At 43.4% G+C, this 11,199-nt stretch overlaps 1 protein-coding gene across 1 annotated transcript; it reads left to right on the plus strand.

The window, feature by feature from the left end:
- The first annotated feature begins 4,124 nt into the window (after positions 1-4,124).
- On the plus strand, positions 4,125-5,489 carry LOC103632719 (protein ODORANT1). Its single transcript, XM_008654462.1, has 2 exons — positions 4,125-4,549; positions 4,704-5,489. Exons 1-2 carry the CDS (start codon positions 4,417-4,419, stop codon positions 5,402-5,404), a joined length of 834 nt encoding a protein of 277 aa, XP_008652684.1. The 5' UTR covers positions 4,125-4,416; the 3' UTR covers positions 5,405-5,489.
- The last annotated feature ends 5,710 nt before the right edge of the window (positions 5,490-11,199 follow it).

Genomic DNA, 11,199 nt, shown 5'->3' on the forward strand with positions numbered 1-11,199 from the left:
TGTTGAGTGCCCGAAAAAAACACTAGGCAAAGAGCCAAATTCCGGTAGTGGTTGGTCCATTTCGACCCCGATAGATTGGATATACTCTATATAAATAGGGGTAGTTTAGAAAGTGAGAATAATCCTTTATAAATATAGGGGATGGCTGGTTAGTTCAGCATCTATTGGCTGCCATTTGTTTAGAGCACTTATTCTAGAGCTCCTAGTTTTCTCTCTACGTAGAACCAGTTGAGTCGAGGGATCCGCAACGATTTTGTACTTTGACTGTGTTCTTGATCTTCAAGTTTAATCAGAGTAAGGGTCGCCGGTCCGACCCACAGGGCTCTTTAGCTTCAAATCTCAGTTTGTACCCTTACTGCAATTTCTGAAGTTTTTATATTCTTGGTTTCTCCCTTTCCATGATATTGCGTTTTTTGTGAAAAACCTTTGATTTTTTTGAGATGATTTGGTTTGAGGATTGATTGTTGGTGAGTTGTACTCCTGAGACTACTGCATATACCTAGTTGTTGCTGATTTTGGTCGCGATTTGAGAAAAAATCAGTTTGAACCCGTTTTAGAAACCCTAACAAAACCCTAATTTCTGGCTGTATTTTTAAAGCTACGGTTGATTCACAAGTCCAATTCAGCTCAAAATTTGTGGAGATCTTGGAAACATATTTTCTCAGGTCTGTGTAAAATTTTATGTAAATCGGAGTTCGTTTGGTTCAGTTTTAGATCAAATAATATAATTTGGTACCGTTGAAAACAACACTTGTTCGCGATGCTGTTTTGGACCGTTTCGGAGTTTTCGATGACCGATTTGTGATTCGTTTGTTTTGCTGGTCTAATGTGAGTATTATGACCATTTTGTAATTATGAGATCACTCGTTCGCTGATGTGTTCTTGGTTTGAGCACATGCTTCATCTCAATTAAAGTAAAGTGCTCATTTTCACTGTTTGGAAGCAAAATCTGAATAGCTCTCATTCACCCCTATGGTGGTCTCACCGCTCCTACAGAAAAAAAAAGAAAAGAAACAGACGACCAAAGGTAGCAGAATCTGAACGGAACAAAAAATTCTTATGATCCCATCCCATGGTCCAGTGATGAGCGCCGAATCAAGCTTTTGCTGATCGGGATGTTACATAGGAAAGCACGATCTTAAGAGGTGCGGTGAAAGAGACTTTGCACAGGGAACTATTGTCTCTAGTTGGAGCAGTTGTTGATCGAAACTGACTAGACAAAAAAAAAGTGAAGGAAAAACCATGGTTGATGGTCAGAACTGAAGGCGCAAAAGGAGAACGTCAAGAAACGATGCACCAGTGGATTCCAAGGCAAGAATAATAGGGTTGTTCCAACTTCCAGACGTGTCCAATCTCCTCGTCTCTGCCATGCATATGCAGTGAAGTGCAGTGTACTTCTGAGTTCAGATACAAAAAGCTATTTGCGCAGTTCAGAGTTAGTTCAACCTTTCCATGACCAAACGTGTCGCTGTAATAATTGAGCTCACCCCTTTTTCACTGAGACAGTTCTCTGGGCGTAATTATAATAATTTTTCATACATGATAGATGCATGTGTTGTTCTCTTTGAGCCGGAAGAGTGAAACCAGCAAAAGCAGCTGTGTGCAGTTTGTTAAGGCAATATCAAAGGCTTGCCCTTCTTGCATGGCTACTTAGTTTATAGGGGCACGATCTTTGCATCATCCCCGTCACTTTCTTTGTGTGAAAGGGTTGTCAAATGATGGCTCAAAAGGATTATATTTCCTAAATGCACATGTCAAATGTTAACCATACTCCTGATTATTGTACCGCGTGATCATGCACCATGGCTCAAGAGATTTCAGTGGTCCTTGTTTTTCATGCAACCATTTATATATATATTTGTCAAAACCCCACATGCTGGAAATATATTATTGTTCTAAAAAAATAATGGCAAGTCCGAGATGACACTGAGCGCTGCAGCCACTGATGGGCAAGGTGCACGCTAGTCTTGTGCGTTGGTCGAGGGCATTTGTATTCTGAAACGTGCTTAATTCCGCTGGGGATAGTTTAACTTCATGCATGCGCACTCTTTCTGAAGGTTCCAAGCTAGCTAAAAGACTAATTCGAGTTCAGCGTTGCGACTTTTGTTGTTGAGCTGGATGCCAAATTAATGGTTTGGTAGACGCATGGGCTCTTTTTGAGATGGAAATCATATGCAAGAAGCATGACTTAGTTTGCTCGAAAAGTCAGCCAATCGAGGAGGAGCTGATCCTCCCACTAGCTTGTTAATGAAGTCCTGCATTGACGCTTGCTGTTTGTTTGGTTGGTAGTTCATATGATATAAGTACGAATTGGGTCAGAATTATGGAATAAGAAATTGGCCTATCTGAATATTCAGCCATGCGGTTTAGTTAACTAATTCCACAACGTGCTCAAATGAACAGGTTTTGTTTTTTACTTGGTATAGCTCAGTCGATACAAAAGGTCATAATTGTGGAATATAAGAAACGGGTTATCTAGCTAATGATCAAACTACAGTGGTGTGTTCGCCGAATTCCTGTTTCCAGACGCGTGCTCTCATCAGTTCACCGGTCTGATTATTTTCCTTCGTTCCACACTGCATATCTCACCACTTGCACCGTGTTTTGTTGACAGAATAGTACGTATTCCACTTTCATTTGGGGAAGCACGTATCTGATAGAGCATTAGTTTATGCAACGAAGACAATTAGCTAATAAGCATATTGTTCGTGTCACTATTTTGTTCTCTTGTAAGAAGCTTCGTGTGTGTCCTGGCCTAGCAACAAATTAAAAGGGTGCGGTTTTGTCAATCCCTGCAGTCTTGTATGACATCAGTCAACGTTCCAACTTCCAATCTAGCAAATTTGAGAAGACTGCCGCGGCTGCGAACCTCTGGATCAGTACGTGTTTCAATTAGTTGGATGTACTGTTACACTAGCAAAGTGCGCGTACGTTGATACGATTTTTATTTATACTTGAGTACATAGTATAAAACATAAAGACTCGTGCGTTTTGTTGGTTAGATGAGTGTGAATATGAGTTTGGAGTCAATAACTTGATTCAAATCTGAATTTATGTGTAATTTTAGTTTTTTTACTATTTAAATGCGGAGGAGCAGAAGAAGACAATGAAACTGTGGAAACTGGTAGTGTGTTCATGAGCAATATCAAAACTGGCCGGATGCGTCGTTTGATATCTCGATGATATGATAAGATTGGCCACAAGTAATGAGAAAATTCTCTATATATGTCACTATAATTTTGTCTAATACCTTATTTATCATCACAAATGTTATAATTCTTTCTATACGATGGCATGGATGGATAAGAAATTACATCCTCGAAAGACATAGAAGGGATTATGACATTTATGATACAAAATACGGTCTTGGAAAAAAAATGCACTGGCTGCATAGAATTGCATGAGTAATCAGCAGGACTAATTGCATCACATTCACATCTGAGAAAACCAACATTTGGATATCCTAATACATCCGCAAATAGGTAGTAAGAAATAAATCTATGACACATGCTTAAAGCATTGTTTGTAGGTGGAAAACAATTTACACGTGACATATAACATATGCCTGTATGCTGTATGCATGCTTGATAAGTGCAACATTTTAACTTTTCTAGATACATATTGATTTTACTATATGCATTTAGACCTAGTGTATATCTAAATACACAATAAAATGTATGTATTAAAAAAGCCAAAATGTTTTATAATTTGAAAGATGATACTATAGCTGACGATACAGTATAACTTGGGATTCAAGGGATACGCGAGATAGAGTAACAAGAAATCCTATAGTGTGTACACTTGTATGGATTTGTCTTCAAGTTGCATGGAAGCATTTCTTATATATTAATATCATGTATTCATGTTTTCCTTTCATGCGAGTCCTAATAACACGCACCTAGAAGCTAGATGTATACTACTAGGGTGGAATATTACTACAAAAATAGTCAGCATAGAAATCAAAACTTTGGTTATGATATGATGGGCTATTTCATTTCCTTGTTCAACAATCAGAACTAAAAAAATAATGGGGTCGTTTAGATATATAGTAGAATGACCAAGGCTTGGCAACTGCATAGGCATAGCATAGCAGCCCGTGCAAAGCAAGCGAAAGGGACCCACGACCACGAGCAGGAAAGTAAACCTGGCCAAGTGGTAACACCGTCGTCAGGTCCCACACTCCAGTCTCAGTATCTCCCGTGCTACACACGTACCCCGTTCCTGGAGGACTGACTGCCTCGACGTCTTCTCTCCCCCGTCCTCCCATTGTCCTTTATAAAGGAAGGTGGCAATGGCGTCTCCACCGTGAAGTTGCAAAGCTAGCTCGCTTGCAAGTCGCAACGGTTTTTAGCTAGCTGGTTGCGCGTGCTTTTCTTTATTTGCGAGCGAGAGGAGTTTGTTATAACGAACTGAGCAATGGGGAGGCAACCGTGCTGCGATAAGGTGGGGCTGAAGAAGGGCCCGTGGACGGCGGAGGAGGACCAGAAGCTCGTCACCTTCCTCCTCATCAACGGCCAGTGCTGCTGGCGCGCCGTGCCTAAGCTCGCCGGTGAGTGATCACCATATAAATCCGGTCTCCCTCATTGGCCGGCCGGCGGCTAGCTTTGCTTTGTTTTTCTTACACGCTGCCTTAGCCTGGCATGCACGCCAAGACGCCATGACCATGAACTCACTCGTGCGCTTGTGGGTTTCTGAATGAACAGGACTACTGCGGTGCGGGAAGAGCTGCAGGCTGCGGTGGACCAACTACCTGCGCCCGGACCTCAAGCGCGGGCTGCTGTCGGAGGAGGAGGAGAGGACGGTGATCGACCTGCACGCGCAGCTGGGCAACCGGTGGTCCAAGATCGCGTCGCACCTGCCGGGGAGAACGGACAACGAGATCAAGAACCACTGGAACACGCACATCAAGAAGAAGCTCAAGAAAATGGGCATCGACCCTGTGACACACAAGCCACTCCATCAGCCAGCTCCTCCTCCTCCTCTTGAGGAGCCAGCTGGCTCGTCGGGGGAGGAGAAGCAGATCGTCACGGCGATCACGTCAGGATACGATGATGCATCGTTCTGCACCGACGACGTGCCCATGGCGCTCCTCCTGGACGACATTGACATCGTGTTGCCAGGCGACGACGTGGTCAGTGCACAGGCCGCGGCCTGCTTCGGCACTGTTTACTCGCCCGAGTCGTCTTCTTCCTCCTCCTCGTCCAACTCCGCCTCCGCGGCAGCATCGAGCGGTGGCACCAGCAGCGTCGACGGCGAGTGGCTTGATTGGCCGCCGATGATGGACTGGCCGGAGCCGATGTGGCAGCTGGAGGACGTGGTTACTGCGCGGAAGCCATGGGAGTTCGAGGACCCCTTCGTCACATACCAGAGGATCGCCTTGTTTGAACACCAGGAAACATTATGATGAATTGGTCTTCCTTTGCGGGAAAATATGTTTTTCAGCTAAATAGTAGTACTATATATTAATACACAAACGATTACACAGATCAGTAATCAGTGTCATGTTCCTAAAAAGTGGCAGCAGATTTGCATACTTATTCACCACCGCTGCATTTTCCTATTATTATACGATTACAATGTTTAAAACACATAGACAGTCTTACAAAAATAGTCTTTAGTATTACTAGTATTAGTAGACAACCGACTACAATATCGATTTTTGAACCGGCACTACAGTAAAACAGAGAATTTCCTACGGCCAAAGCCATCGGAGATAAACACTAAGCCGTCGAAAATAAACTATTTTCGACGGCCGAAGGCTTATCTCCGACAGCACCCGTCCCTTGACCATAAAAGGTCGGAAATAAGCTTAATTCTGACTACGGTCGTCAGACATAAACTATCATACATTAACTCTTTTCTTCCAACATTTATACATCCATCGACGATCCTCCTCCATACTACGCCCCTAATCTAATAAACCACATTAATACAATATTATATAGAAAAAAATTCATGGGACCCTAAATCATATAAAATAACCTTATTTCCAAGGGCATAATAATTACTCTCGAAAATTAATAGTTTAAATTATATAGGCATCACTAAATAACATTGTCACGGGTGACAAATCATGTAAAATGATCTTATTTCCGAAGGCATAATAATTACCCTCGGAAATTAAAAGTTTAAATTATCTAAGCACCACTAAGTAAACTAAAAAAACTAAATTAATTACATAATCAAATTCTGGCCATCAGACATAACAAGATAAACAATATTTAACATACTAATTATTTAATAATAAAAAATGTCAACTACAAAACAATATTAACATATACAAAATAATACTAAAAAATACTCACTTAGCGAGCGGGGAGTGCGGGGTGGGGGCAGGTCCGGCGTGGGCGGGGCTACGGCCGGCGGCGACGGGACAGGACAGCCGGGGCTGAGGCGGGCCGGCGTGGCCGCGACGGGGCGGCTGGGGTGGGGGCGGTGCGGCACGGCGCTGAGGCAGGGGCTCGACGGGGCGGCTAGGGAAGGGGCTGGCGGCGGCGGGACGCGGAGGGACATCCGGAGTGCTGCGGTGGGAGTGAGCGGTGATTTCCTGCGTGCTACGGCGGGAGTGAGCGGCGGCGTCGGAGCGATCGAATGAAAGGGCTCGTTTTGGCGCGGTGGGATTAAAATCTCTTAATTCCGAAGGCTGAGGTAAAAACCGTCGGAGATAATCTTATGTCCGACGGCTTGTCTGACAGCCGTCGGACATAAGATAGTACATCCGACGGCTGAGGTAAAAGCTGTCGGAGACTGTCGGATGTACTACCTTATGTTCGACGGCCGTTGGAAGTCATCAGACATAAATTTATCTCCGACGGCTTGTTTGGAAGTTGTTGAAGATAACCTAGCCATCGGATGTTTAGGGTTTTGTAGGACCGGTAAGGCTGCCAGAGGGGGGGGGGGTGAATGGGAGCCAATCGGATTTTGTCTCCAAACACTGAAAATTAACACTTTACTTCAATTGAGATGAAGTAAGTGCACAAACCATAAACACATTAGCGAACGACTGATCTCATGATTACAAAATGTTCCTAATACTCACATGAGACTAGCAAAACAAACGGATCGCAAATCGGACACCAAAAAGTCCAAAACGGTCCAATACAGTATCGTCAACAATTGTTGTTTTCAGTAGTACGAAAATATGTTCTTGATTTCAAAACTGAACCAAACGAACTCCGATTGATATGAAATTTTACACACACATGAGCAAATACCTTTGCAAGATCTCCCCAAATTTTGAGCTCAATCCGACTTGTGAATCACCTGCAGATTTAAAAATACAACAGAAATTGGGGTTTTGTTGGGGTTTTCTAGAAACGAGCTCAACCTGAGTTTTTCTCAAATCGCGACCAAAATCTGCAACAAATAGGTGTATGCAGTGGTCTGAAGAGTGCAACTCACCACCAAACAATCCCCAAACCAAATCCTCTCAAAGGAATCAAAGTTTTTCACCAACAACACAAGATCGAGAAAAGGAGTAACCAAGACTATAAAACTTGAGAAATTTCAGCAAGGGTACAAACTGAGATTTGAAGCCAAAGAACCCTGTGGGCCGGACCGGCGACCCTTCCTCTGATTAAACTTGAAAATCAAGAACACAGTCGAAGTACAAAATCACTGCGGAAACCTCGGCTCAACTGGTGTCTAGCTAGAGAAAAAACTAGGAGCTCTAGAATGAGTGCTCAAAACAAATGGCAGCCAAGGGATGTTGAACCAACCAGCTCTCCCCTCTATTTATAGAGGGTTATTCTCACTTCCTAAACTACCTCTATTTACATAGAGCCTATCCACTCCACCGGGGGCAAAATGGACCAACTCCTAGGTTTTCGATCCAACGACCACATCCTTCACACGGAGTTGCTTCGCCTTGATGCACCCTCCGCGAACATGTCGCGTGCCGCCACCGGTTCCCTTCGGAACCGCCACCGCCGAGTTTTGTGGCCCAAACTCAGCAAAACCCGCCATCCGTAGCACTGGGTGGTTTTGAGACTCAAACCACCAAACCTGCCGTGAGCACCGCACCTCGTGCACGTCCTTCACGATCAGACGTGTGTCCCACCAGTACTCGACCATGCCGGCAACACGATCCACTCCACCACGTCCTCGCACAAGTGTGTGTCCCAGGTGTCAGCCACCGCGATTGGTCACCTGGCTGCTCTGATCCGTCAGTCAAGACCCAGCACTCGCCCTTCACCGCTCCCGGTCCATCAGCACGAGCCCGCATGACCTTCACCTCAGCCATCAACCACCGTTCCTATGCTCCTCACCTGCACACCACAAGTTGACCGACATGGTTGCATAAGCATAATTTCACACTCTGGTCAGTCCACTGACTACCCCAGAGTGCTACCCAAGACAATCACTCATCATCAACTCGAACCACAAGGGACAAGTCAACCTTGTGTTCGCAATCTCCCCCTTGATGAGTGCATTGTCAACACCACCATTTGAGCATATGTAAACAGAAAGAGTAAGAAGAGAAACTCACTCAAATGACCATAAGCCAGATAAAAACTAGACAAGTCATTTAGAGTAAGAAAAACTTGGTCCCCAAAGAAATGGGCAAGGACTCAACACGACCAAGCAAGAAAAGACTAGCCCTCAATAAGAGGGCAAAGCAGGGTTCAACACCACTAGCCAGAAGCCAAAATCGCATCGAAGCACAAAAGCTAAAATCAAAGCTAGTTCCTCCAGAAGGAGGCAAACGGCTCAACACAACTAGCAATAGCTCCAAATAACATATCTCGCCCTATTGAATGAGCGGAAGCCTGAAAGACAAAATTCTCCCCCTAGATAGAGGAAACGGGAAATCTCAAAATCTCTCCCCCTTGTTGACAATGGAACTCATCAAGCACAGACAGGGGTAGAAAGAAAAACTCCCCCTTGACAAGAGAACCTCCCCTAAGAAAAAACAGAAATGCAACAAAGAGTGTGAAATAGAGAAAATGCATGAGCTTCAGGAGTATATCAGCCAGAGTGTTAAAAATGCTCTAAGCGGTGCTGTGCTAAGTGTGCAGCAATAAATGCAAGTGCTAGCAGATGCTCAAACTGGGCATATGCACAAGATATGTGAAGTGTAAGTATTTTGAATCAGTTTTAAGCATTTCAAAGAGATGTTCACCACAAATACAACACTAAGCATATAGTAAACAGGAAATCAACTAAGTGCCAGTCACAAGTGAACAAGGTGAACTACCCCAAACAGTGATCACTCATCATGCTAGAAACATATCTGAAATAGATACAATTGAAATTTTCAGGATTTATCGAATTTTGCAGCGGATTCCAAATTTCATTGAAAAGCGTGTGAGTGCGAGAGGTTGTAAGCATTGTCTTTATCTGACTTTTCAACCGGTGTAGCCTATGCAGACAAGCAATCAAAAGCTAAAAACATCGGTTTCGATCGTCCACTACACTTCTCAAGTTCATCCAAAAGTGCAAATGGAAGCAGTCTTGATACAGTGATGTGGTGAAAAATACAAACCCATCTCGATCTTTCTGATTATCACTTATCTTGATTTTGAATTTTTAGCATGATATGAATAAATCAAGACAAGTGAATGACTCAAAGCATGAAACATAGCCACCTAGCATAATAGTAATAGCAAAAAGGATTTCAACACATCCTACACATGCTAGGTGCCAATCTTAATGGTGAACAATTTGAGATTGAGAAAGTAATAGTCAAGTTCACAATTATGAAAACAACTTAGCTCAACAATATTGTATCAATATGAGCAAAAAGAGCGTAAGCATGCCATAGCATTATCATGTACACAAAGAACATACTACTAGGAGCAAAATCACATTCTAGCAATCATACAAGTCAAGCTCAATATGACATGCAGATATAATACAAAAGAAAGTGAAAGCAGAAAATAAGAAGAAAAGACCAAAAAGGGAGCCCTTTAATCAAAAAGGGAAACAAACACCTAATTCCCCTCGCAAATGAACAAAAGTTTTTTGATCAAGAGGTTTGGTCAAAATGTCTGCAAGCTGGCGAGTGGTATCAATATAGCGCAATTCGATGTCGCCTTTCTCATAATGATCACGAAGAAAGTGAAAGCGAACATCAATGTGCTTGGTCCTCGAATGTAGCATAGGATTCTTGGCAACACTTATGGCACTCGTGCTATCACAAAGCAGAGGCACATGATGAAAATCCAAGTCAAAGTCCTGTAAGGTAGCCATCATCCAAAGTAACTGTGAACAACAGCTAGCGGCAGTAATATACTCAGCCTCTGTGGTAGACAGGGCAACACTAGACTATTTTCGAGATGACCATGAAACCAATGAAGTACCCAAAAACTGGCAAGTCCCAGAAGTAGACTTGCGCTCCAAAAGGCAACCCGCAAAATCAGCATCAGAATAACCGCACAAGGATAGAACGGACGATGAGGAGTACCACACACCAAACTCGGGAGTGAAACGTAGGTACCTCATAATCCGTTTCACAACCATTCTATGAGATGTGCGTGGGAAAGCCTAGAAACGAGCGCACACACATACTGCAAAGTGTATGTCTGGCCTCGTCGCAATCAAGTATAGGAGAGAGCCAATCATGCTCCTGTACTCCTTCTGGTCCACGGGTTCGCCATCCTCATCAGTGTCAAGTGTCGTCGAGGTGGACATGGGCGTCGAAAGAGGCTTGCCCTCGCCCATGTCGAACTTCTTCAGGACGTCCTTTGTATACTTGCCTTGATGTACAAAGGTCCCATCTTGAGTCTGCTTGATTTGCAACCCAAGAAAGAAATTCAGCTCGCCCATCATGCTCATCTCAAATTCCCTGCTCATAAGATTTGAAAATCTAGACACAAGAGCATTAGAAGAACCACCAAAGATGGTATCATCCACGTAAATCTGGACTAAAAGGGTGTCATTATTATGCTTGAGGAGAAAAAGAGTTTTGTCCATAGAGCCCATTTTAAAACCCTTATAAAGTAGAAAAGATTTCAAATGCTCATACCAGGCTCTAGGGGCTTGTTTCAAACCATACAAAGCTTTTTGAGTTTAAAAACATGGTTTGGAAACTTGGAACTCTCAAAACCAGGGGCTGCCTAACATATACCTCTTCCTCTATATACCCATTTAAAAAGGCACTTTTGACATCCATTTGAAAAAGCTTAAAACCCTTTGAAGCAGCAAAGGCTAAAAGGATCCTAATGGCCTCTAAACGGGCAACAAGGGCAAAGGTCTCCT

Source organism: Zea mays, chromosome 7, assembly GCF_902167145.1.
Source record: "Zea mays cultivar B73 chromosome 7, Zm-B73-REFERENCE-NAM-5.0, whole genome shotgun sequence".
Taxonomy (NCBI): domain Eukaryota; kingdom Viridiplantae; phylum Streptophyta; class Magnoliopsida; order Poales; family Poaceae; genus Zea; species Zea mays.